This window comes from Nerophis lumbriciformis, linkage group LG09 (assembly GCF_033978685.3).
Source record: "Nerophis lumbriciformis linkage group LG09, RoL_Nlum_v2.1, whole genome shotgun sequence".
Taxonomy (NCBI): domain Eukaryota; kingdom Metazoa; phylum Chordata; class Actinopteri; order Syngnathiformes; family Syngnathidae; genus Nerophis; species Nerophis lumbriciformis.
Genome location: NC_084556.2, coordinates 32,193,568 through 32,220,490, shown reverse-complemented (window position 1 = coordinate 32,220,490; position 26,923 = coordinate 32,193,568). Strand labels below are relative to the sequence as shown.

Sequence of the window (26,923 nt, the reverse complement as noted above, 5' to 3'; positions counted from 1 at the left end):
ATAAATAATGTATTATATTGGATTCGTGTTTGGCACCCTCAGATTGGAGATGTTCAGATGAGGCCGGTTGAGCAGGTGTCCTAGCAGTGCAAGGAGGAAAGCTGCAGGAGGAGCCCGCCTATGTCAGCAGCCACGAAGACTCGTTAGCGACCTCTGCTGGGCGCGGGAGGGAAGGGGCGGGGTTAATACATCTGCATGCGGGAGGGGAGGCGAGGAGGACCGTTGCTCAAATGGAGGTGAGGAAATGAAAGTGGTGGACTTTGTAGACCACAGTGAAAATACTACTGAACGCCAGTTTGTTCATCTCAGTCGCACACTGAGCTGACTCCCAACGTTTGGCAGGAGCGTTAAATCAGATGGTGCTGTCATCTTTATGACCTTGACTTCAGAGGGAAGCTATTGACTGCACAGTTTCTTTATTTTTTTCATAGGTCATATGGCGTATCTCGTTTCCACTTTAAAGGATTTCTTGTTTATAATAACTCGTTATCATTTTACCTGCTCTCATAAACAATAATACCATGGGTGTCCAAATTTTTCCCCACCGAGGGCCACTACAGAAAATTTAAGTATTTAGGAAGATGCTTTGATACATTTTGTACATTAAAGATCAGAATCAGAAATACTTTATTAGATGCTAAAATGATCCAATGTAGGTCAATATATGCTAAGATATCTGAACAAAACATCCTAGCTTTGTTATATAGGTAAAAAGGCAAATGAGTGTAATATCTAAAAAATATCAGTAATGATAATTGAGTTTTACCTACAGCCATCCCTCGTTTATAGCTGTAAATTGGCCGCGACAAACTGAAAGTATGGGAAGCATTAATTATAAATGAAATATTTTCATAGCTAGTGCATAAAAAACTAAATGTTTCTCAACATTATGGGAAAGTAGGAAATGGATGGAGAGCCCTCTAGATGTAAAAAATAACACCCTTTAGTCACCTTTACACTCCTTTAATGCAATATGGTAATGCTGGCTGAGGCTGAGCCAATCAGTGGCCACTATACTGAACAGCGCGCTCTGATTGGTTTGATATTCTCTTGTCGCCAATTCTACTGTAGTATTGATATTTGTAGTTGATTCAGCCATGTTTATGCTTGAAAAGGCTTAATGCAGGACAAACAATTGTAGAATGGTCTTAAATTATCCCCCAAAAATCTGCGATGTGGTGAAGCTGCAATATTTTTTTATGAGGGACAAAAGAACAATTTAAAAAATACACAAATGCCCCCGTGGCCTCAATTTGGACACCCCTACCATAGACGTTGTTTTTTTCCATTTCGTATAACTACTTAACATTTTCCAAGGCTTGCCGCCTTTACTTACAATACAAATATACTCGCTTGACTTTGAATTGAAATCCACTTTTAATCCCATGTGAGCAGCCGGCAAAAAATGAAATACAATACTAACGACTGTATTTCTTGCGCATGTGAAATTTCTATCCTCCAAATTTTTGGGTCGTGTAATTTCAATCCAGCACTTTGAATTCATTAAATTCCCAGTGGTTACTTGAAGGCAAGACAAATATTTAATCTATGTATTTAATGAAAGAGCAAAATAACGAATACGTCACATCTATTGCCTGCCTATATGTAAAGTAGAGCGTGTGGATGTAGGACTTAACAAGCGTTGTACTTTGCACAGTATAAAGTAAACCTGTCACATGTGGAATAGGTTTTATTACACTTTACATCACACAAAACGCGAGCAGCATGACCTGTGTGTTCCTGACGTTATCGTTTTAATCAACAAGGCCCTGTTGCATTATTGTATTTGACCTAATAAAGAAGTCACATACACTGAATTTGTCCAGTTTTTATTATATATGTATGTGTAATATATATGTGTGTGTATCACAGTATAAACGTTCTGCTTTATAGTTTTGATTTCGTCATTTTACATGGTGTCAGTATTACATTTAAATGCAATAGTTAAATACAAATACATGATAAGTGCAGTTTCAAATATGGCCAAAAGATGGCACTGTTGTTCACAAAGCAAGTTGAAAGGATGACTACAATTCTGAGTACCGGTATTCCAGATAGCAGGTCATGGGAAAACTGAGTTTGTAAAGCCTTAGACGAGAGAAATTTAGATTTTTTTTTCGGTTAACATATTCTGTTCATCATTATAAATGGAAACAATCTGCCAACAATAGCTGACATTCTAGATTAATCTTATTTCAAGAAGTATATCTCAGATTATAGTACATATTTATCATAAGCAAACCAAAGAAAAGGTGTATTAGCCAATCAATTACATTTACTTAGCATTTTGCATTGACTTTACAAATATAATAAAACCAGGAGCGATTATCACCTGCCTCCATGTGTGTTTTTACAGGTGGGATTGCACCAAAACAAAAATGAGATTTTATTCCTTATTTCTAAACTTTTGTACCTGTTGGCTAAGAAAATATGATTACACATTAAATAAATCAACTGCTGCTCTGACTGTCAGTAATTGTTCCTCACTTCAGTGCAATAAGATTTCACTATATTACTTTTCTTTCTTTTAAGAAAGGGTGTTCATACACTCACCATAAACATGCATTATCACTTTCAGACAGCCTTTTCTATCCCTGGTTCATAGAATCAGCGCTCCACTGATCATAACTTATTATTATGGTCTTAACTCAGAGTCAACATACTCAGGATTGATAGAACTCACTCAGATCAGATGTTTTGGAACCCAAACTCAGAGTTTCCCATTTTAGGGTAAATTAACTGGGACTTCAGGTTTAAACTCAGTTTGTTGAACGTGCTACTCATGGAACACCCCCCTCATCTCTTCACCTGTAGTGTGTCCACACCGCAGATATTTGTATACTGTTTTATGAATGCCATTAAAGTTAACTAATAGCAATACATTATGGGCTCACAGACAGTGTTGCTTTCTGCATGGCAGAAATGCAGCAACGCTTTTTGTTTGTGATGAAAGCACTACTAAGTGACCATTGCAGCTGCACAGAGCAAAAAGACACCTCTTTAGTTCCCCAGATTTGGTGAGTTGTCTTGCAGGCGGATGGAGGCGCTTATGACAGACACAGCTGGATATCTGTCACCTCCTCCCCTTTCATAATACGGAGTTTTGGATGTTTGCGACAGGGAATATGGTGTGATGGACAGCTTTAGTTTCTGTGGGAGGAAAAGCAAAGCAAATGTAATGACATGAACCTTGAGCAAGGCACACCATAGAGTTACTTTTTTGTAGTAATAAAGTATGCTGATTTTTACAGACATGATCAGAGTCATGAGTAAGCTGGAGCCTATCCCAGCTGACTTTGGGTGAGAAATGGAGTAAACGCTGGACTAGGTCGCCTGCCATTTGCAGGGCACTAATATATATATATATATATATATATATATATATATATATATATATATATATATATATATATATATATATATATATATACATATGTATGTATATTTATATGTGTGTGTGTGTGTGTGTGTGTGTGTGTGTGTGTGTGTGTGTGTATACATACAGTCGTGGTCAAAAGTTTACATACACTTGTAAAGAACATAATGTCATGACTGTCTTGAGTTTCCAATCATTTCTACAACTCTTGTTTTTTTGTAACAGAGTGATTGGAGCACATACTTGTTGGTCACAAAATACATTCATGAAGTTTGGTTCTTTTATGAATTTATTATGGGTCTACTGAAAATGTGACCAAATCTGCTGGGCCAAAAGTATACATACAGCAATATTTGGTTACATGTCCCATGGCAAGTTTCACTGCAATAAGGCGCTTTTGATAGCCATCCACAAGCTTCTGGTTGAATTTTTGACCACTCCTCTTGACAAAATTTGTGCAGTTCAGCTAAATTTGTTGGTTTTCTGACATGGACTTGTTTCTTCAGCATTGTCCACACGTTTAAGTCAGGACTTTGGGAAGGCCATTCTAAAACCTTAATTCTAGCCTGATTTAGCCATTCCTTTACCACTTCTGACGTGTGTTTGGGGTCATTGTCCTGTTGGAACACCCAACTGCGCCCAAGACATAACCTCCGGTCTGATGATTTTAGGTTGTCCTGAAGAATTTGGAGGTAATCCTTCTTTTTCATTGTCCCATTTATTCTCTGTAAAGCAGTAGTTCCATTGGCAGCAAAACAGGCCCAGAGCATAATACTACTACCACCATGCTTGACAGTAGGAATGGTGTTCCTGGGATTAAAGGCCTCACCTTTTTTCCTCCAAACATATTGCTGGGTATTGTGGCCGAACAGCTCAATTTTTGTTTCATCTGACCACAGAACTTTCCTCCAGAAGGTCTTATCTTTTTCCATGTGATGTCAGATGAAACAAAAATTGAGCTGTGTGTCCACAATACCCAGCAATATGGTTGGAGGAGAAAAGATGAGGCCTTTAATCCCAGGAACACCATATCTACCGTCAAGCATGGTGGTGGTAGTACAATGACCACAAACACACATCAAAAGTGGTAAAGGAATGGCTAAATCAGGCTAGAATTAAGGTTTTAGAATGGCTTAAACCTGTGCACATTGCTGATGAAACAAGTTAATGTCAGAAAACCAACACATTTAGCTGAACTGCACCAATTTTGTCAAGAGTGGTCAAAAATTCAACCAGAAACTTCTTGCAGTAAAACTTGCCAAGGGACATGTAACCAAATATTAACATTGCTGTATGTATACTTTTGACCCAGCAGATTTGGTCACATTTTCAGTTAACCCATGATAAATTCATAAAAGAACCAAACTTCATGAATGTTTTTTGTGACCAACAAGTATGTGCTCCAATCACTCTATTACAAAAAAACAAGAATTGTAGAAATGATTGGAAACTCAAGACAGCCATGACATTATGTTCTTTACAAGTGTATGTAAACTTTTGACCACGACTGTATTCTCTGTGTTTTTTCCTGACCTCACGTATATTCCGCTCTACCCCGATATTGAACACTGTATAACGGATAAACCACAGAAACCTCGACTATATATATATATATATATATATACATATATACATATATATATATATATATATATATATATATATATATATATATATATATATATATATATATATATATATATATATATATATTTACATTACATTATTTCTGGAGGAAAGAGTGTACTGTAGATGTATTTGTCCTTTACCTGCACAAAGGATCCAGGTAGAATCCACAATGTGTGAACGCTGGCCAAAGGGATCCAAATGATGGAACCCATGGCAACCACCCAGCCAACACTTTGGGCCCAAGGTGGGAAAACATAATTTTCATAGCGAGCAGGTTTAAACTGAATGATGGAGAAAATCAGGATCACCTGCCGTAAAAAGAAGCACGTTTACTTCAGTTGTGGTTCACAAAATGTCCAACAAACTTTTGACCCACCAAGATGAGAAAAGGAGCGATTATTTGCCAACACACTCTGAAGAAAATGTTTGCTTTTTTGCCAGTCATCTCTTCCAAATTGTCAGAAAGTCGCCTCACGCCTGAACATAGGAACAAAATTATGAACAAACATAACAACAAACGTATTACCAACATTCCAACGAACATGTTACAAACATAGCAACAGAAATATTAAGAAGCATACCAACAGACGATCAGCAAACGTAAACAAACCAATGAGCATATGAACAAACATACAAAACAAAAATAACGACAATCACACCAACAAACGATCAAGAAACATATACGCAGGCATATCAACAACCAAACAACTAACAAACATATGAACAAACAAATCAGCAAGCATACCAACAAACAATAACCAAACATATCAACAAATATATGAACGAACAATAAACAAACATACCAACGCGCAATCAATCATATCAAAAACCATATTAACAAATAATTAACAAACAGACAAATAAAACATATCAATCAACAAATGATTAACAAACATACCAACACACAATCAAACATATCAACAAATAATTAACAATCAACAAACATACCAACACACAATTAAACATATCAATAAACATGTTGACAAAAAATACCAACAAAAAAATCAACAAATAACAATCAACAAACATACCAACAAACATAGTAACACACAATCAAAAATATAAAAAAAATCATGTCACAAACATACCAACAAAAAAATCAAAGAACATATCAACAAATAATCAACAGTCAACAAACATACCAACAAAAAAATCAACAAACATTCCAAAAAAGATATTAACAAACAGCCGGCTCCAGGAATAAATCCTGCTTGGGTTACTAATGAGCAGGCACTTTGTGTCTGACAGCTTGCTTCACGTTTATCAGGAGAGTGCAGGCGTGGAAAAAGTTAGGGTTTGTTCAAGAAAACCTGCCAGCGAGCAGGTTCGGTTCATGGAGTCAGTTACCCTGAATTTGCCTCATGTCAGACTTCACACACTCAGAGTCTTCAGTAAAGCAGGTGGAGATTCAAGAAAGCAGCTTTAGGGAAAATAGTACAGTATGTGAAGCCTGACATGAGGGAAATCCAGGGGTTTCTGTTCTAAAACGACAGATACATCAACGTATGTATTACCTCTGGCAGTAATTGTAACATTATTAATATAACAGTAGCAATGGCCTTTTTTGTCCATAGATGCTGCAGTGTCTCGTAGAATCAGCGCTCCATAGATCGAGGCTTTTTTTTTTATTGTCATCTTAACTCAGAGTTAACATACTCATGATTGATTGAAGTAACTCCGATTAGTTCTGGAACTCAACACTCAGAGTTTCTCATCTCAATCTTTAAATTAACTCAGATTACAGAGTCTGTTGAACTCGTACTTGCCAACCCTCCCGATTTTTCCGGGAGACGCCTGAATTTCAGTGCCTCTCCCGAAAATCTCCCGGGGCAACCATTCCCCCGAATTTGTCACGATTTTCACCCGGGGAACAATATTAAGGGCGTGCTGTGATGGCACTGCCTTTAGCGTCCTCTACAACCTGTCTACGCGTCCGCTTTTTCACACACGAAAGTGACTGCAAGGCATACTTGGTCAACAGCCATACAGATCACACTGAGGGTGGCCATATAAACAACTTTAACACTGTTACAAATATGCGCCACACTGTGAACCCACACCAAACAAAAATGACAAACACATTTCGGGAGAACATCCGCACCGTAACACAACATAAACACAACAGAACAAATACCCAGAATCCCTTGCAGCCCTAACTCTTCCGGGCTACAATATACAACCCCGCTACCCCCCCCCCCCCACCCACCCCCCTCTCCCCAATCTCCCGAATTCGAAGGTCTCAAGTTTGGCAATTATGGTTGAACTTCCTACCTGGGATACCACATTGAGCAAATGTGCTTATTTTTGTTTCGTGCAAGCGTTTGCGCTCACCATAAAACCAGCAAATGGCGAGAACCTCAAAGAATGCCAGGAACATGATGGACACAATGGCAGTGTAATGATCCATCAGCTGGAACACATAGATCCCCGCCTGCACACAGGACACAATTTGTCAAAGAGATAAGAAGTTGCCACACATGTACCATACAGAAAAGGAGGATATTTACCTGCAGGACACATGGAATCCCAAGAAGACACGCCACCACGCAGACTGCAAGAACAAAGAGCTCCTTCCTCTTGAAGAACCTGATCAGTCGTCGATCATATTCGTCCATCAGACTGGTTACCATCACTTCAACCATCGCAAACTGAGGTTAAAACGTAGATAGATCAATTGATAAGTAGCATGCATGTTCTTTCTGGCCCACTATTGATTGATTGGTTACCTCACTGTCTATTCCAAGACAAAGTAGCATTAAGAAGAACAGCACAGCCCAGAGTTGAGGCAATGGCATGTTGGCAAAGGCTTGAGGGTAGACAATATAAACTAGTCCTGGACCTACATGACACACATTTAGGACATTTAGGACACTTTCCATGTATGTACACTACAGTGCACCCGGAAAGTATACACAGCGCTTCACTTTTTTCCCCCCACATTTTGTTTTGTTACAGCCTTAATCCAAAATGGCATAAATTCATTTTGACCTCAAAATTCTACAGATTGTGACAATGTGAAAAGTTGTTTTTTTTTAATTTAGAAAATGTATTCAAACTAAAAAAAATCCCATGTACATAAGTATTCACGGCCAGAATATCATTGTACAGTATGTCATGATCACACATGACAATTTGGACTTTGTCCATTATGTTCCTGTGTTTGGCTTCATTTCCTGTCATGGTGCTCTTTTGTCAGTATTTCCAGTTTGGTCTCTGCGTTAACTTTCTGTTCCTTGTCCTGCCAGCACACCTGTTCCTCAATGTTAATTAGTTCTGTTTGGGTCCACCTGGCTCCCTCCTTCAGTGCTGGTTCATTATGCTAAATGTTATGTTGCTTTCTGAGTCCCTGTGAGACCTTTGTTACTTTTCTTCTGCCTGGCACCAAATAAAGGGACCTCCTGCTTGCACTTTGCCTACCTTCTTTGCATCCTGGGATCATGCGGATTTGTCACACAGTAGTTAAACTTTGGTGTTTTGTTTTTGTTTTTGTTTTTTTTCACACACCTGCCTTCATTTTGGCTCATGCATTATAATATCACAATGTGATTATTTGTAATGATGTCGCTGAGATCATTATTCATGCGTTCGTTAGGTCTCGTCTCGATTACTGTAACGTATTATTTTCGGGTCTCCCTATGTCTCGCATTAAAAGATTACAATTGGTACAAAATGCGGCTGCTAGACTTTTGACAAGAACAAGAAAGTTTGATCATATTACGCCTATACTGGCTCACCTGCACTGGCTTCCTGTGCACTTAAGATGTGACTTTAAGGTTTTACTACTTACGTATAAAATACTACACGGTCTAGCCGATTGTATTGTACCATATGTCCTGGCAAGAAATCTGCGTTCAAAAAACTCCGTTAGTTAGTGATTCCCAGAGCCCAAAAAAAGTCTGCGGGCTATAGAGCGTTTTCTATTCGGGCTCCAGTACTATGGAATGCCCTCCCGGTAACAGTTAGAGATGCTACCTGAGTAGAAGCATTTAAGTCCCATCTTAAAACTCATTTGTATACTCTAGCCTTTAAATAGACCCCCTTTTTAGACCACTTGATCTGCCGCTTCTTTTCTTTTCTCCTCTGCCCCCCTCTCCCTTGTGGAGGGGGGGGTCGGCACAGGTCCGGTAGCCATGGATGAAGTGTCGGGACCCGGGCTCGCCTGTGCATCGGTTGGGAACATCTCTGCGCTGCTGACCCATCTCCGCTCAGGATGGTCTCCTGCTGGCCCCACTATGGACTGGACTCTCACTATTATGTTAGATCCACTATGGACTGGACTTTCACAATATTATGCTAGACCCACTCGACGTCCATTGCATCCGGTCTCCCCTAGAGGGGAAGGTCACCCACATCTGCGGTCCTCTCCAAGGTTTCTCATAGTCATTCACATTGAGATCCCACTGGGTTGTGAGTTTTTCCTTGCCCTTATGTGGGCTCTGAACCGAGGATGTCGTCGTGGCTTGTGCAGCCCTTTGAGACACTTGTGATTTAGGGCTATATAAATAAACATTGATTGATTGATTGATTGATTGATTGTTACTGGACTCACCATCTACAGCCAACTGGGCCACAGGAATGTCTTGCAGATAAGACATGTACCCAAACGCTGAGAAAATGACAAAGCCTGCCAGGATACTAGTGAGGGAGTTGACAATGGCTATAACCAGTGTGTCCCTGCAGGGTGGAGAGGAGACATGGTTTTACTCTCCATGCAGGGTGTGAGGACTGTGAGTGGGCCTTTTTTATACTTAATAACGTTGTTGTTGAAAGAATTATAGCTGGCCATGGACATGAGGAAACCAAACCCTATTCCGATGGAGTTGAAGATCTGGGCTGCTGCATTCACCCAAACCTGCGTGCAAAACTTTTATTTTATTTATTTATTTGTTCACACAATATAAACAGTACAAAAGGTAAAACATTGTAAAAAAAACAAAAACATAGAGACAAGAAATGAGTAATGAGAAATACGTAATAAGAAATAATAGCAGGTGAGAAAAGAAACCCAAGAAGGCTTATGCAAGGTTCTCACCTAAAGCAGTAAATTAACAAACACAATTAAACATAGTATATAGAAAAAATAATATAACAACTACCGACTATAAGTTGCATTTTTTCATAGTTTGGCCGGGGGTGCGACTTATACTCAGGAGCGACTTATGTGTGAAATTATTAACACATTACCGTAAAATATCAAATAATATTATTTATCTCATTCACGTAAGAGACTAGACGTATAAGATTTCATGGGATTTAGCGATTAGGAGTGACGGATTGTTTGGTAAACGTATAGCATGTTCTATATGTTATAGTTATTTGAATGACTCTTACCATGATATGTTACGTTAACATACCAGGCACGTTCTCAGTTGGTTATTTATGCCTCATATAACGTACACTTATTCAGCCTGTTGTTCACTATTCTTTATTTATTTTAAATTGCCTTTCAAATGTCTATTCTTGGTGTTGGGTTTTATCAAATAAAATTCCCCAAAAAATGTGACTTATACTCCAGTGCGACTTATATATGTTGTTTTCCTTCTTTATTATGCATTTTCGGCCGGTGCGACTTATACTCCGGAGCGACTTATACTCCGAAAAATACGGTAGTCTACCTTGTGTTGATTGAGTCTACGTGTGTGTGTGTGTGTGTGTGTGTGTGTGTGTGTGTGTGTGTGTGTGTGTGTGTGTGTGTGTGTGTGTGTGTGTGTGTGTGTGTGTGTGTGTGTGTGTGTGTGTGTGTGTGAGGAAGTAATAGGGCTACATTATAAGGTAGGAACAGATGGAGAATGTTGATTCATCAGGCTGGCCCTTAATCTTTGTTTCAAGTTAGTGAGTGAAGATGAGGAGTTTGCAATACATACAGTAGGTGACTATTGCAGAGTAAAGGACCTCTGTGTTTGATGGAAAACTGGCTAAGAGTGATACGGCCAAAGATAGGACGGAGATTATCAGTTTGTCTGGTATTATGATAATGAACTTGCAAATTGGTCTTAAAATAATATTTGAAATGTGTAGGAAGTGTATTAGGGAGGTAAGTACATTTATAGATAAAAGAAGAGGACTGAACTGTGTTGATATCATAAATAGATACCGGTAGTACATTTAGTTTCCTAAACAGAGGAGCAGACGGAGCCAAATAGTTAGAGGAGGTAGCTATTCTTACAAATTTATTTTGCATAATGAATAATTTGTGTAAATTTGATGGATATGTACTAGCCCAGACAACATTGCAATAGATGAGACATGGATAAAATAAACTGTAATAAAGAGTTAAGAGGCGTGCCTGATGAACCAAACTAGAGATGTCCGATAATGGCTTTTTTGCCGATATCCGATATTCCGATACTGTCCAACTCTTAATTACCGATTCCGATATCAACCGATACCGATATATGCAGTCGTGGAATTAACACATTATTATGCCTACGGTAATTTTGTTGTGATGCCCCGCTGGATGCATTAAACAATGTAACAAGGTTTTCCAAAATAAATCAACTCAAGTTATGGAAAAAAATGCCAACATAGTACTGCCATATTTATTATTGAAGTCACAAAGTGCATTTTTTTTTTAACATGCCTCAAAACAGCAGCTTGGAATTTGGGACATGCTCTCCCTGAGAGAGCATGAGGAGGTTGAGGTGGGCGGGGTTGAGGTGGGGGCCGGTGGGTAGGAGGTAGCGGGGGGTGTATATTGTAGCGTCCCGGAAGAGTTAGTGCTGCAAGGGGTTCTGGGTATTTGTTCTGTTGTGTTTATGTTGTGTTACGGTGCAGATGTTCTCCCGAAATGTGTTTGTCATTCTTGTTTGGTGTGGGTTCACAGTGTGGCGCATATTTGTAACAGTGTTAAAGTTGTTTATATGGCGACCCTCAGTGTGACCTGTATGGCTGTTGACCAAGTATGCAGGCATTCTCACTTGTGTGTGTGAAAAGTCGTAGATATTATGTGACTGGGCCGGCACGTAAAAGCAATGCCTTTAAGGTTTATTGGCGCTCTGTACTTCTCCCTACGTATGTGTACACAGCGGCGTTTTAAAAAGTCATACATTTTACTTTTTGAAACCGATACCGATAATTTCCGAAATTACATTTTAAAACATTCATCGGCCGATAATATCGGACTGACGATATTATCGGCCGACAGCCCTAAACCAAACCCCCGATTCTTCTAATGATACCAAGAGATCTTTACACTTTGTTGGTTACTGAACCTATGTGTTCTGTCCATGACAAATTTTCATCCACTTGGATGAATTTGGTAGATGAAACTTGACTAATTTCGATTCCTCCAATAGAAATCTTAGCACTCTGTTTACAGTATGTTTTGTGTTGGCTTGCAAACACAATAAAGTTTGATTTTTTTTACATTTCGTGATAGCCTATTGACAAAGAAACCATTCAGATAGCACGGCTATACCAGAGTTAGCTTCCCTAATGAGGTTGTCAAATTTCTTGTGAGTTAGGATCAAATTTGCATCATCAGCAAACAGAAGGGGTGTAAAGGATGAAGATACAGCAGCCAGGTCAGTGGTGTAAATGACAAATAGTAGGGGTCCAATTATAGATCCCTGAGGAACTCCACATGACATCTTAAGTTTGGATGAAGAGCAACCATTGACATACACATATTGCTCACGGTTATAAACATAACTAGACAGCCATTTAAAAGTAATATTTTGAAAACCATAGATACGTGATTTATCAAGTAAAATAGTATAATCAACAGTATCAAAAGAGCAAATTCCTTCTGTTTGGTCATGGGCACACTTCCTTGATTATTAATTGTTCTCCTTAATGAATTCCTCACCTCAACTAGGAGTAGCTTGTCCCATTCTGGCACGATGAAGAAGATAATCCCCTGTAACGCTCCAGGAAGCTGCGCATTGTTGACCAACAGGGCGATGAGGATGGCGTACGGGAGCAAAGCTGTGAGGTACACCACCTGTGCGCCGCAACAAAGCATGCAATGAAGGCTCTCGTGCTCGCTGACGGTGTTTGTCGCTCCTTCCGCACTCACCTTGCCTGTTGATTTGACCCCCTTGAAGATGCAAAAGTAGATGAGGATCCAAGCTAGGAGGAGGATAAGGAAAAGCTCCCAGCGTACGTTTCCAGCCTCGTCAATTCCCTGCGTTTGCTCCAGCATCTTATATCTTCACAAACAACACACAAAGAATGACAAAGCATTGTGACGCATCTTCAGAACATTCTGAAGTGAATTATATTTATATAGCGCTTTTCTCTAGTGACTCAAAGTGGTTTACATAGTGAAACCCAATATCTAAGTTACATTTAAACTAGAGATGTCCGATAATATCGTCTGTCCGATATTATCGGCCGATAAATGCTTTAAAATGTAATATCGGAAATTATCGGTATCGGTTTCAAAAAGTAAAATGTATGACTTTTTAAAACGCCGCTGTATGGAGTGGTACATGAACGTAGGGAGAAGTACAGAGCACCAATAAACCTTAAAGGCACTGCCTTTGCGTTCCGGCCCAGTCACATGATATCAACGGCTTTTCACACACACAAGGGAATGCAATGTATACTTTGTCAACAGCCATACAGGTCACACTGAGGGTGGCCGTATAAACAACTTTAACACTGTTATAAATATGCGCCACACTGTGAACCCACACCAAACAAGAATGACAAACACATTTCGGGAGAACATCCGCACCGTAACACAACATAAACACAACAGAACAAATACCCAGAACCCCTTGCAGCACTAACTCAACCAACCTACCCCCCAGCCCCCACCTCTCAGGGAGAGCATGTCCCAAATTCCAAGCTGCTGTTTTGAGGCATGTTAAAAAAAATTATGCACTTTGTGACTTCAATAATAAATATGGCAGTGCCATGTTGGCATTTTTTTCCATAACTTGAGTTGATTTATTTTGGAAAACCTTGTTACATTGTTTAATGCATCCAGCGGGGCATCCACAACAAAATTAGGCATAGTAATTAGGGGTGTAACGGTACACAAAAATTTCGGTTCGGTACGTACCTCGGTTTAGAGGTCACGGTTCGGTTCATTTTCGGTACAGTAAGAAAACAACAAAATACTTTTTTTTGGATTATTTATTTACCAAATTTGCAAAATCTTCCACCAAAAATATTTTTCTTTGTGAAATATTTGATGTGAAGTAATCGGAACCTTGGATAGGTCAATAATTCATAATAACATTGATTTTGATTCAATATTATGTTTTGAGCAATGACAGTTTGAAAGAAAGAAAAACAGCTTTGTTTTATTAGTCAACATTGCAACTTTTTCGAAATTACATTTAACCTTTAAGCTTTTTTATTTCACTTTTGTTATGTTTTTGTTTATTTTAATAGTATTTTTAGAATGTGCCGTGGGCCTTTAAAACATTAGCTGTGGGCCGCAAATGGCCTCCGGGGCACACTTTTGACACCCCTGCTATAGATAATAAAAAATTAAATCTGATAAATCTATGGATAAAAAGCAGAGCCTGGCGACCCATGCGCGTTTATCATAACTCTCGCTCTCTCTGTCTCTATCCCTCCCTCACGAATGCTGCTGCGCGCACAATTGCTTTGTTTTTAACCCCTTCTTAACCCTGAACGTACATTGAAAATACACGCAACCCTAACTCAAATTGCCGGACATTTGAGGCATTTAAGAAATTCCGCCCTGACAGCTCCGCTTAAGAGGACATGTCCAGTGAAAAGAGGACGTATGGTCAGTCTATCGTAGCCCGGTCGCTACTAGCATGCCGTGTGTTCTGCCTCAGTGTGCATTGTTTACGTTACGCTACTTAATATGTCCATGTGGAAACTTGTTCGGAACACCTCCGAACCGAACCGGAACCCCCGTACCGAAACGGTTCAATACAAATACACGTACCGTTACACCCATAATAATAATGTGTTAATTCCACGGCTGTATATATTGGTATCAGTTGATATCGGAATCTGTAATTAAGAGTTGGACAATATCGGAATATCGGATATCAGTGTGGGTGGCACTGGGAGCAGGTGGATAAAGTGTCTTGCCCAAGGACACAACGGAAGTAACTAGGATGGCGGAAGCAGGAATCGAACCTGGAACCCTTAGGTTGCTGGCACGGACACTCTACCAACCGAGCTATGCCTGTCTGTTCATTGCCTAACTCCTAACCCTAAACCTGCATCAGTGTGTTTGCATGTATTCATCGTGATATCTCCCACTTTGTAGGACGTACTTGAAGAACTCCTGGCTGGAAGTGGAAGAGTTGCTGCTGTTTGTGGCGTGATCGGTGCAGTTGGCCGTGTTCCAGGTGTTGTTGCAAGTCTGCCACGGCAGCGGTGCTCGGAAGGAGCTGAACAGGTAGTACAGGGCCCAGGTAATGACCACGTTGTAGTATGTGCACATGATAAAGGAAATGGCCACAGATGCTATTCCTACACCTGAGCGGGCAGACAAAAACATACGTGAAAAATATTCATTAATAACATTATGAGTGAATAGTAATGGTACCTTTTAACAGAGGACAGAATTGAGCCAGAGCATGGACAGGCCCCCTTTTCGTATACTGTCCAAGAGTCAACTCCATGCACAGCAGGGGGATCCCCAACACCACCAACATAAGCAGGTACGGTATCAGAAAGGCACCTGCGACGAAACATTGTCATAGTTTTGTAAACATATGGTTTTAAACTGGGTAAAAAATAAAGTTTAGGAACAGGAAACAATTTGAGAAGCCAACAAAAAACGTATTTGTTTGAGATGAACCCCAAGGATCAACATTGGGACCAAAACAGTTTAACCGAGTGTATACAAATGACATCCGTACGGTCACTTAAAGGGGAAATGCACTTTTCTGGAATGTTGCCTATCGTTCACAATCACTATGAAAGACATGACGACAGATGGTGGTTGTTTTTGCATTCTAACTTGTAAATAAACTTACAGCGGAGCCATTGGGAAGTCCGCTATTCTGCCCATAAAATCCAATAAATAACCATTCAAAAAGCCCCAACAATACTCCATTTACATTTTGTGCTTTGAATATTAACCAAGTATTAGTGATATTGTTATTATAAGCGCTAACATAGACAAACTATTTATAGCGGCGCTGTGATCACTACCGTGTATTCCTATGTTTACATCATCGAGGGGTCTGCTGCTTTCTCGCATCCTTGCTTGATTATTTTCAATCATAAATCATGCGTCTCACCTGGACAGAAGAAGTCTGAGTAGGTATTCTGACAAGTTGGTACACTTTGACAGCCATTTAGGACCCAAAAATGGCGACACGAAAAGATGCTTGGTCCCCCTTTTTCTTTGAGAGGATTATGAGTCATTCTTCATTTAACGGCAATATAACACAATTCTATCAGTCGGCAACCTAATGACAGCAGACATTCTACAGTAAGTGATGTTTCATTATGTTTGAATAATAATTAGTGATGAGGAAAATAAAAGTGAACGTTGTGATGCGTTTTTTAAATTAATACACCGCGTATGTTTAAAATAATCAAAATATCTAAATATGAGTGAGTAAGTACATTTTATTTATAAAGCGCTTTTCACAGATAAAATCACAAAGCGCTGTACAAAACATAGGTGACATAAAACAACAATTCAATATAAACAACAGGGGCAACATCATAAAAAGGATAACAATATATATATATATATAGTTAAAAGGTGCATTAACAAAGCTTTACTAAAAAGAGAAGTCTTCAAATGTTTCTTAAAAGTGTCAACACAGTCAAGATCACGGAGGGACTGGTCCAAATTGTTCCGGAGTCTAGGAGCTATAGCCTGGAATGCCAGGTCTCCACGGGTTTTAATATGGGTTTTTGGGATCTTTAGAAGACCCTGGCCTAAAGGCCGGAGGCTGCGCCCCGAAGAGTAGGGGCATAGCAAGTCAGTGATGTACTGAGGGGCCCCACCATACAACGCACGGAAATTCAGGACTAAAATCTTAAACTCTATGCGGAATTTGACTGGAAGCCAATGAAGACTGAATAAAATGAAATGTTATCATAAATGTGCCTGTCACTGCATTACATATATACTTACATCATTTATATAAAACCTTAATGGAGGTGTTTGGATGTTTTTAAGAGGTTTATAGGCAGAATTGCGCGGCTCCATTCTAAGCAAACTTTATTTAAAGGTGCCATATGTAATAATTTCATATCAAGTCATCATTAAATGGCCCTGATATGTCAAAAGGCATTGATAAATCATGTTCTTTTCGAATACCTTTATAACTGATAACGGTAGTTCAGCCGGGATATGCTCATTTCAAAATTTGATTTACAGCCCTGAAATATTGTTATTGTTTTCATTTCGATGCTCCGCCCTCCACCGTTTGACCATTTAAAAAGTCTGTGAGTGTGTCACATCCAGGTTGCCAGTTACGCACCGCCCTCTTCGTCCAGCTACTGCCACTGGTAAAGTTACTAAACATGTCAGACTTTAGTAAATCTAAAAGTTACCATTCTCAACTTGTTCATGACAAAGCCAGGAACAAAACAAGGATTTGTATCGGGGATGCCTTTGACAGATGGAGACGATTGAGAGAAGATTTTTTCATCTGACGCCAAACTTGCTAATTACCTCCTTGATAGGTAAGTCAGGCATTTACGTTTTCTTATTACTTGTAATAAATGGAAATGGACATTTCGTATCTAAACTATATCGTCCAATACAGTCTATGATCTTGTCTAACAAAGCCAGTATGTTCGTGCAACAAATGCTTAGGACCGAAGGACCATCACTAGTGTAGCTTAGCATGCAAGCCCGGTCAGTGACACATCGACGTATAGGCTAACGGGGGAAATATATGCCTGTTAGCCTGTATGTTGATGTGTCATCCAATTGACAGGGCAAAATATATTTTCGACACATAAAATCTATGCGGATATTGGTAGTGTAATTGCCTATTTTGTTCTCAATATGCTGATACGCTGAGGAAATGCATTCCAACATTAGCACGGCTAATTGTGGTTTCTGGTACTGTATGTTCATCAGGCACATATTGGGTGGTATTTGCTTGGCACAATATAATGCATTACATGTCATGATTTTCTACTTTGTGTATTGACATGTTAGTAGTTCTATATGATTTTTGCGCAATGTGGTTTGGTTCATAGAATCGCACTCTGCACTGAAAGATGGTGATTGATTGATTGATTGATTGATTGATTGATTGATTGACTGATTGAGTTTAGTTTATTTCGAACATGAACACACTTACAGTATAATACATCACACATCATTTCATATCATTTCTCTTTACATCATGTCCGAAAAGGAGTAGGAAGAAGCAACGCTTATTTAATCCTACCCCTTTCCCTTTTCAGAGCGTTTACAAATACATATGTTCATTTCTTTTTGTAACACAATTACATCAGTGAATGATTAATACAGCAGTTTTCGCAATATATAACCAATTCAGTCATGATAAACAAACTGAAATGAAAAATATCCCGTTTTCAATAAGGTTGAAGGTATTTCTCATAATTTTTCTTCCTGGTACTTTGTAAGCGCTATTAATTTGAACAACCTCTTAAACTGGATCATAGTTTAAGTCCACATACTGACATGCTAAAGGTCCTAAATGTTGTACGTGCATACATATGTTTTAAGTTAGTTTTTCCTCTAAGGTTATATTTATATTCTTTTGTTGAGAAGAATTGTTGTACATTCTTGGGTAGCAGGTAACCGTTTGGTTGTACATCATTTTAGCTGTTTGCAATTTTACCAAATCATTGAATTTTAATATTTTTGATTCAATAAATAAAGTGTTTGTATGTTCTCTATATCCAACATTATGTATCAGTCTAACTGATCTTTTTTGTAACACGGTTAGTGAATGAAGTGCACATTTGTAGTTGTTTTTCCATATTTCTGCACAATACTTCAAATAAGTAACACTAGCGAGCAGTAGAGCATATGAAGTGATTTTTGGTCCAAAACGTATTTTGCCTTGTTCATTATTGAAATATTTATTGCCACCTTATGTTGCATATTTTTATATGAAATTTCCTGTTGATTTTATCATGCACTATTCCACCCAAAAATCTAGTTTATTTTACCCTTTCAATGTCAACTCCATCTATTTGTATTTGTGTTTGATGCTTTTTTGATGTGCGTACATGGAAGAGAATGCAGTGTGTCAGAATGGATGCAACATGGAGTTATGCTGAACGTAATGTGGCGGTAATTTTACTGTTGGCCATGGCTTGCCATCAAAGTAGGCCTATGTAACATATATTATATATTATAATTATAATTATTTTGATGGTGCACCGTGCGGTCAAACTAGACATTTTAGCAGGATAATGCCAACAATCTGTCCCAACTCCTAACTTTACAAATATAATTGGCTAATCGACATCAGTAAAATGTGGCATAATTACTGAGTAAACCATCCTGCAAGAAGCATAAACAAGAGAAACCTCAAGAGTAGGACTCGTCGATTGCCATTTGAAGTTCCTTTGGAGAAGGATTCGGATTCGGCTACGTATCTGGCAACCTCTGTCATGGAGAGTGGGAAGGTATTTCAGAAATTTGATCGTGATTGCGGTACCATTTCTGGCCACATTACTACATACGGCACCTTTAATATTTAAAATGCATTAAAAAAAACAACAACAATTGGTATGTCTCTCATAATGATTGGGAACAATAGGCAAACTTGAGCAGTTCCGCTGATTTTTTTATTTACTACATTTAAAACACTTCCTTGTGGTCTACATGACATGTCATGTCGGTTCTTTGCTGAAAATATTGAACAGATTTTGCTGAAAATACCTATCTTCAATCTACTTTTTGGCTGTTTCTGCAAACAAGTCATTTTAGGGATGTGGCGTAATTAGATGCAAATGAACCCCTCCCTACACCGCTACAACTTGCATTGTTGCAAGTTGTAGCAATACAACTAAATGTAATGTGGGCCGACCAGAAAGCTGAGCCAGATGTATGTTGGTAAAGCTCACCCCCTGACAGCTTCAAATAATGTGCTAGCGCACATTGCTCTTAATCGGATGGCCGTGGGTTTGCGCCCCGCGTAGAGCGGTGGCAGTATGGGAAGATCACAAACACAACGCAGATAGCTACATAAAGAAGTGGTCAGCCTGCATACTTTTCCAAATGATGGCACTATGAGGAAAGGACTGACCACTACGGTCAAACTGACTCGGGACGAGTGTAATTAGCCGCCATAATGCTAATGATTCTGACCTGGAATAAAATTGGTTTTGGCCGGAGTTTGGATGGAAAACATTTTAAAGACTGAAGCCAAATGAGGAGCACCCTCAAGGGGAGAAAGACAGAAGCAGAACCTGCGGAAAAACAAAAAAAAAGAGCTTAAAAATTAGAAAAAGAAGGTAAGCTGCTAGTAGTCCTTTTAGTGTCCTCTTCTACTGATGTTTCCCTCAAAATGCTTGAAGAAATGCAGAAAGAGCATAAGGAAACTATGGTGTCTACGGTGTCTAAGGCTACGATGTTTACAGAAGAGGAGACGGAAGAGCAGGCAAGTCCGATAATGGCATTTCTTTTTCATTTCTTCTTTGCTCACAATGTTAAACATATCAGTTTTGAAGTAATCATGGACAACAGTGACAAAAACATACAATTAAGTATCAAAATAATAGTTTTACATTTCTTTATCCACACTGTCTAATACCAAAACATGGGCTCCAGTTCTGGAGATGACATCACACCAAGGGGTTGGTACAGCGAATCTGGTGATGGAAAAGGGGCGTTCCAAGTACAGTTAGTTGTTTACCGATTACTCAAAAACGAATTGATATTTTGGGAAATGACTGCCAGATTCAGTTTCAGGATCATAAAATACTTCTAGAAAACGTGGTCCTCTGGACGCTATGGATACAATTGGCACTACAGGTAGCCAACTGTACATTAAGTCAGAGTGGACCATGTTCCGTACTTCTATTGTCAAGGCGGCCGATCGGAGCTGTGGCCGCAAGGTGGTTGGTGCCTGTCGTGGTGGTAATCCCAGAACCCCCTGGTGAAGGATGCAGTCAAGCTGAAGAAAAAGTCCTATCGGGTCCCTTTGGCTCATAGGACACCGTAGGCAGTGGACAGATACCGACAGGCCAAGCGGCATGCGACTTTGGTAGTCGCAGAGGCAAAAACTCGGACATGGGAGGATTTCGGCGAAGCCATGGAAAATGACTTCCGGACGACTTTGAAGCAATTCTGGACCACCATACGCCGCCTCAGGTGGGGGAAGCAGTGCACTGTCAACACTGTATGTGGTAGGAATGGTGTGCTGCTGACCTCCACTCAGGGTGTTGTGGATTGGTGGAGGGAATACATTGAAGACCTTCTCAATCCCACCTACACGTCTTCCTATGAGGAAGCAGTGCCTGGGGAGTCTGTGGTGGGCTCTCCTATTTCTGGGGCTGAGGTTGCCGAGGTAGTTAAAAAACTCCTCGGTGGCAGGGCCCCGGGGATGGATGAGATCCGCCCAGAGTTCCTTAATGCTCTGGATGCTCTGGGGCTGTCTTGGTTGACAAGACTCTGCAGCATTGCGTGGACATCAGGGGTGGTGCCTCTGGATTGGCAGACCGCGGTGGTGGTTCCTCCCTTTAAGAAGGGTAACCGGAGGGTGTGTTCTAACTATCGTGGGATCACACTCCTCAGCTTTCCCGGTAAGGTCTTTTCAGGTGTACTGGAGAGGAGGCTACGCCGGATAGTCGAACCTCAAGTTGATTCAGGAGGAACGGTGTGGTTTTTGTCCTGGTCGTGGAACTGTGGACCAGCTCTATACTCTCGACAGGATCCGTGAGGGTGCGTGGGAGTTTGCCCAACTAGCCTACATGTGCTTTGTGGACTTGGAGAAGGCCTCCGACCGTGTCCCTCGGGAAGTCCTGTGGGGACAGATCAGAGAGTATGGTGTACCAGACTGTCTGATTCTGGCGGTCCGCTCCCTGTATGATCAGTGCCAGAGCTTGGTCCGCATTGCCGGCAGTAAGTCGGATCCATTTCCAGTGAGGGTTGGACTCCGACAGGGCTGTCCTTTGTCTCCAATTCTGTTCATAACTTTAATGGACAGAATTTCGAGGCGCAGTCAGGGCGTTGAGGGCATCCAGTTGGGTGGCTGCAGGATTAGGCCTCTGCTTTTTGCAGGGGATGTGGTCCTGATGGCTTCATCGGGACAGGATCTTCAGCTCTCACTGGATCGCTTCGCAGCCGAGTGTGAAGCGACTGGGATGAGAATCAGCACCTCCAAATCCGAGTCCATGGTTGGAAAAGGGTGGCGTGCCATCTCCCGGTTGGGGAGGAGATCTTGCCCCAAATGGAGGAGTTCAAGTACCTCAAAGTCTTGAGTGAGGGAACGAGTGAGGGAAGAGTGGATCGTGAGATCGGCAGGCGGATTGGTGCGGCGTCTTCAGTGATGCGGACCTTGTATTGGTCCGTCGTGGTGAAGAAGGAGCTGAGCCGGAAGCCAAAGCTCTAAATTTACTGGTCAATCTACATTCCCGTCCTCACCTAAGGTCATGAGCTTTGGGTTAAGACCGGAAGGACAAGATTGCGGATACAAGTGGCCGAAATGAGTTTCCTCTGTTGGGTGGCAGAGCTTTCCCTTAGAGATAGGGTGAGAAGCTCTGCCATTTGGGAGGAGCTCAAAGTAAAGCCGCTGCTCCTCCACATCAAGAAGAGCCAGATGAGGTGGTTCGGGCATCTGGTCAAGATGCCACCCAGACGCCTCCCTGGGGAGGTGTTTAGGGCACGTCCGACCGGTAGAAAACCAAGGGGAAAACGCAGGACACGTTGGGCCGACTGGCCTGGGAACACCTTGGGATCCCCCGGGAGGAGCTGGACAAAGTGGCTGGGGAAGAGTGAAGTCTGGGCTTCTCTGCTTAGGCTGCTGCACCAGTGACTCGACCTCGAATAAGCGGAAGACGATGGATGGATTTATTATACCTTTTATCTATTTATGACACAATGTTTGTACCATCTGTCTCTAATATAATCTGTATCAATTCATTAACCAGTGCTTGTAGTTTTATTCTCGTGATTCATCTACAATCTTTTATTACTTTTTTATCCTCATACATTCTGTGTTTATTACCGAAGAATATTTCTATCAACTTTACTTTTATAATTTGTTTAATTTCTATTATTTAATTATCTAATAAGATATATGCAAATGTTGCTGCCATATCTATCCTTTTCTTTATTATAAAACAAAAAACAAAAAACGGGAATTGTGGGGCGGTATAGCTCGGTTGGTAGTGTGGCCGTGCCAGCAACTTGAGGGTTGCAGGTTCAATCCCCGCTTCCGCAATCCTAGTCACTGCTGTTGTGTCCTTGGGCAAGACACTTTACCCACCTGCTCCCAGTGCCACCCAAACTGGTTTAAATGTAACTTAGATATTGGGTTTCACTATGTAAAGCGCTTTGAGTCACTAGAGAAAAGCGCTATATAAATATAATTCACTTCACTTCACAATTATTAAATACACAAAGTAAAATGTTAATTACTGGCTAATAATTGCATTACTGTAACATTTGTGGAAATTTACCGTAAAATGTCTTTACAACAATTAATTGTAACTGCAGAGTTGCAATTTTACTGTTGATTATAATACAGTTACAACTAAATGCTGCAACTTAACAATTGTTAATTTTATAGTTAATTAGTCTCTCGGCTTATCAGCATACTGATCCAAGAGTATACAATGTAGTTTACGAACCCTTTAAGAGACAATTTAGTTTGAATTTACAGTCCTTTTATGTTATATTACAGAGGATTATGATCAGAGTATTTTACAGTGAAATAACAGATAATTGCTGTAAAATATTAGTATATTGTAATTTGTTGCAATGTTCAGTACATTTTGAATACAGTATTTTACTGTGAACAAATGCTGGGAAATGCTGGTATTTTTTTTTACAGTGCAAAAATGAACAAACTATAAGTGATGTGGAGAGAAATACGTTGTTTTTATCTACTTGTTTTTGTTGATTTGTGTAACTGTAAACACAATTTTTAATAAATATATTTTGAGAAAAAAAATACACAAGTTGTAAAAAACGATTACCATTACCACAAATATAGTGAAATGTTATCTTGAAAGTGATAATGTTTTAACAATCTCGAGTGGCTTAGCTCTTCATAAAAGTTGTTAATGGAAAACCAGTGGCCTTGACTTGCATGCACGTGCTACTCTGGCCCACGTTGATCATTTCAAAATAAAACACAATGCTTTAACACTTTTTAACCACATGGACATGCAGTTTTTTGACAACTTTTGGACTATAGTGTTTATATGTGTGTGTTATGTTATATTTGTGTTTGAAGATAAAATGTCATGTTGATTTCTCACCTCCTCCGCTCCTGAAGCAGAGATAAGGGAACCTCCAAACGTTGCCCAAACCCACAGCAGAGCCGATGCCCGCCAGAGTGAACTCGATCTGCCTGCTCCATGTTGGCCTGCTGCTCGCTAGCTTTTCCATTTCTGCTGCTTCGTGTCCTTTGTCCATGCTTTGGCTGTTCTAAGCCCAAACTGCACGGAAAAGGGGCTGGTAATATAAGTGACCGTGTGTGGCATAACATTTTTATTATCCGTAATGATTAGCAGAATACAATGACTCAGTGGTTTGAGAGTTGAGAGATATCCTGATAAAAAGGGCAATCAGTAGAAAATCCATTATTCTATAAAAATGTTTTAGTAGCTTTTAGTATGCTAAATTGTGTGTCAACATGCGACATATTTCTTTTTTCATATACAAAACCCAAAACCAGTGAAGTTAGCACGTTGTGTAATTTGTAAATAAAAACAGAATACAATGCAAATCCTTTTCAACTTATAATCAATTGAATGGACTGCACAGATGAGATATTTAATGTTCGAACTGAGAAACTTAATTTTTTTTTGCAATTAATCATTAGCTTGGAATTTAATGGCAGCAACACATTGCAAAAAATTTGGCACAGGGGCATTTTTACCACTGTGTTACATGGCCTTTCCTTTTAACAACACTCAGTAAATGTTTGGGAACTGAGGAGACCAAATTTTTAAGCTTTTCAGGTGTAATTATTTCCCATACTTGCTTGATGTACAGCTTAAGTTGTTCAACTGTCCGGGGTCTTCGTTGTCGTATTTTACACTTGATAATGCGCCACACATTTTCAATGGAGACAGGTCTGGACTACAGGCAGGCCAGTCTAGTACCAGCACTCTTTTACGACAAAGCCACACTGTTCTAGCACGTGGCTTGGCATTGTCTTGCTGTAAGAAGCAGGACCATGATAACGTCGCTTGGATGGCAACATTTGTTGCTCCAAAACCTGTATGTACCTTTCAGCATTAATGGTGCCTTCACAGATGTGTAAGTTACCCATGCCTTGGGCACTTATACACCCCCATACCATCACTTTGCGCATACAACAATCTGGATGGTTCGTTTCCTATTTGGTCCGAAGGACACGACGTCCACAGTTTCCAAAAACAATTTGAAATGTGGACTCGTCAGACCACAGAACACTTTTCCCCTGTCCATCTGAGATGAGCTCGGGCCCAGCGAAGCCGGTGGCGTTTCTGGGTGTTGTTGATAAATGGTTTTCGCTTTGCATAGTAGAGTTTTAACTTGCACTTACAGATGTAGCAATGAACTGTAGTTACTAGGGGTGTAACGGTACACAAAAATTTCGGTTCGGTACGTTCCTCGGTTTAGAAGTCACGGTTCGGTTCATTTTCGGTACAGTAAGAAAACAACAAAATATAAATTTTTTGGTTATTTATTTACCAAATTTGTAAACAATGGCTTTATCCTTTTAACATTGGGAACACTATAATAACTCTGCCCACGTTAATCAACATTAAACTGCCTCAAGTTGTTGTTCAGATTAAATAAAATGACAAAACTTTTCTTCTACATATAAAAAGTGCAACATTAAACAGTTTCAAGTCAACTCATCATGCTTAATTTATTACAGCGTTTGGGAAGCCTGTAGTGGATTTTTATTATGTAAATGTTATATTTTTATCAACATGTGATAGCAGGGACCCTGCCATTCAAAACTAGGCTGCTGCATTACTAATGATTAATGTAACAATAGCTGATAGGAGAGACTATTCATCCCTGAACACCATGGAGTTCATGTAGGCTTAATGATGCAGTTACATTATTATATCAACTATCAGAGACAGAAACTCTTCATTTAACATAATGTCCTTTTTTGCTGCTTCAACACAGCTCAATCGACACAGAAAAAGGTAAAGTGAAATAACAGACAGACAGGGCTTTGCTGTCCGTAACACACACACACACACACACAAAACACGCACACACACACACACCGCAAAATGAGCTCACGTTACGCTAAAAGCGAAATAGCCTTCACCTCAAGCCAGGACTGCGAGCGAGCTGAGCTGCCGTTTAGGTTTCTAGAACGTTAACGGGCTCATAGTGATGTTACTAGTAGTTGACTGTGAGGTGTTTATTATAATTTGGGGAGAGTCCGCTGCCTGATGCTTACCTGCTAAACGCTAAGCACTGACTACATGTGCTCTGAATACGCACTGCTGATTGGCTGTTACCGCTCTGTTTGTAACCAATCAGATGGTTGTGTGGGTGGGACAATGCTGGGTGCTGTGTAGAGTACTGACAGAAACAGAGGCAGAAGGAAGCGGAGGCGGCTACTTAATATGTTCGTGTGGAAACTCGTTCGGTACACCTCAGAACCAAACCGAAACCCCTGTACCAAAACGGTTCAATACAAATACACGTACCGTTACACCCCTAGTAGTTACTGACAGTGGTTTTCTGGAGTGTTCCTGAGCCCACGTGGAGATATCCTTTATGCACTGATGTCGGTTTTTGATGCAGTACCGATTGAGGGATCCAAGGTCCGTAATATGATTGCTTACGGTCAGTGATTTCTCCAGATTCTCTGAACCTTTTGACGATATTAC

At 40.1% G+C, this 26,923-nt stretch overlaps 2 protein-coding genes across 2 annotated transcripts in view; one reads left to right on the top strand and one right to left on the bottom strand.

The window, feature by feature from the left end:
• The window catches only part of dhrs11a (dehydrogenase/reductase 11a), a 78,860-nt gene extending 77,043 nt beyond the window's left edge, over positions 1-1,817 (top strand). Inside the window, exon 7 of the mRNA XM_061961936.2 lies at positions 43-1,817. Within this exon, the coding sequence (XP_061817920.1) occupies positions 43-84 (42 nt within the window). The 3' untranslated portion in view covers positions 85-1,817. The remainder of the gene's footprint in view (positions 1-42) is intronic.
• LOC133607382 (sodium- and chloride-dependent GABA transporter ine) lies at positions 1,814-24,500 on the bottom strand. Its single transcript, XM_061961935.2, has 13 exons — positions 24,332-24,500; positions 15,492-15,626; positions 15,217-15,421; positions 13,023-13,155; positions 12,813-12,947; positions 9,754-9,857; positions 9,555-9,679; positions 7,732-7,844; positions 7,513-7,653; positions 7,337-7,436; positions 5,382-5,482; positions 5,146-5,313; positions 1,814-3,150 (listed from the first exon to the last, which is right to left on the bottom strand). The coding sequence occupies exons 1-13, from the start codon at positions 24,486-24,488 to the stop codon at positions 3,001-3,003; spliced, it is 1,767 nt and encodes a 588-aa protein (XP_061817919.2). The 5' UTR covers positions 24,489-24,500; the 3' UTR covers positions 1,814-3,000.
• Between the last annotated feature and the right edge of the window lie 2,423 nt (positions 24,501-26,923).

Bases quoted from the DNA above. Each gene is read 5' to 3' on its own strand.
- LOC133607382 (XM_061961935.2), bottom strand. From the start codon at position 24,488: ATGGACAAAGGACACGAAGCAGCAGAAATGGAAAAGCTAGCGAGCAGC. The intron at 9,680-9,753 runs GTATAAAAAAGG...TCCACCCTGCAG, and splicing joins TTCAACAACAACGTTATTAA to GGACACACTGGTTATAGCCA. The intron at 7,654-7,731 runs GTAACCAATCAA...TTTTAACCTCAG, and splicing joins GTCTTGGAATAGACAGTGAG to TTTGCGATGGTTGAAGTGAT.